General features: G+C 58.7%; 1 protein-coding gene across 1 annotated transcript in view; it reads left to right on the forward strand.

Annotated features, from left to right (window-relative positions):
• The first annotated feature begins 384 nt into the window (after positions 1–384).
• TMEM41B (transmembrane protein 41B) overlaps positions 385–1,379 on the forward strand; it is an 11,853-nt gene continuing 10,858 nt past the window's right edge. The window contains 1 exon segment of the mRNA XM_077453644.1: positions 385–619. Coding sequence (XP_077309770.1) covers positions 526–619 — 94 coding nt within the window. The 5' untranslated portion in view covers positions 385–525.

Genomic DNA, 1,379 nt, shown 5'->3' on the forward strand with positions numbered 1-1,379 from the left:
CTTGCTCTGAGCTCTGGGTGTGGCTTCACAGCTGAACACGCACTGCGCATGCGCGAGCAGCGACGTGATTGGCTGGGCAATCTTCTGGGACCTGTGACCCTGCCCCAGAAGGTTGCAGGGAGGGGAACTTCCTTCTGAAGCTGCGGAGCCCCCCAGGGAGGAAGTGGGAGCTGGGTGTCTCTAAAAAGAGAGTACCCCCCCCCCCACCAAATGTGACATCTCAGGGATCATCATCCCTTAAAGTGGAAGTTCAATTTTTGGGTGGAGCTCCGCTTTAAATTGTATAGTGTATGGCCAGATTTACAGTCATCATAGAGGAGCCCCTCAACCCTACAGAAGAGCTCCGCCCACCATAGAGACCTCCCCACCTAACGCACAGAGGAGACCTCCCCAACCACAGAGCGGAGCGGCACTGCGGTGAGACGGTCTTCCGGATATCCGGTCCGCAGGGCGCTGTCATGGTGACGGGTGACGCATGCGCAGTGTGTTCGACCGGCTCCGGAGGGTGAAGGAGAGGCGGAAGTGATGAGCCGGGAGATGAAGATGGCGAGAGCGAAGAGTGCGGCCGGGGAGAAGACGGAGAGCCGGCGGGAGGAGGAGGAGAAGAGTATCATCCGGGGTGAGAGACCCCCCCCTGATCTCCGAGTACTATCACCCCCTCCCACCCATATATACCCACACTGGTCACCCCTTCCCCCAATAATCAGTGTGTCCCCCTCCCCCCACACTGGTCACCCCTCCCCCAATAATCAGTGTGTCCCCCCTCACTGGTCACCCCTCCCCCCAATAATCAGTGTGTCCCCCTCCCCCCACACTAGTCACATGACTGACTACATACCCCCTCATTACCCCTCTGCCCCTCCTCCCTTCCAAATCATTTACTCCCCCATTACTCCTCTGCCCCTCCTCCCTTCCAAATCATTACCCCCCCATTACTCCTCTGCCCCCCCTCCCTTCCAAATCATTACCCCCCCATTACTCCTCTGCCCCTCCTCCCTTCCAAATCATTACCTCCCCCATTACTCCTCTGCCCCTCCTCCCTTCCAAATCATTACCCCCCCCTTACTCCTCTGCCCCTCCTCCCTTCCAAATCATTACCCCCCCCCCCCATTACTCCTCTGCCCCTCCTCCCTTCCAAATCATTACCCCCCCCCATTACTCCTCTGCCCCTCCTCCCTTCCAAATCATTACCCCCCCCCCCCCATTACTCCTCTGCCCCTCCCTCCCTTCCAAATCATTACCCCCCCCCCCCCATTACTCCTCTGCCCCTCCTCCCTTCCAAATCATTACCCCCCCCCCCCATTACTCCTCTGCCCCTCCTCCCTTCCAAATCATTACCCCCCCCCCATTACTCCTCTGCCCCTCCTCCCTTCCAAATC

This window comes from Lithobates pipiens, unplaced genomic scaffold (genome assembly GCF_037356315.1).
Source record: "Lithobates pipiens isolate NorthernLeopardFrog02 unplaced genomic scaffold, aLitPip1_a1.2 Scaffold_24, whole genome shotgun sequence".
Taxonomy (NCBI): domain Eukaryota; kingdom Metazoa; phylum Chordata; class Amphibia; order Anura; family Ranidae; genus Lithobates; species Lithobates pipiens.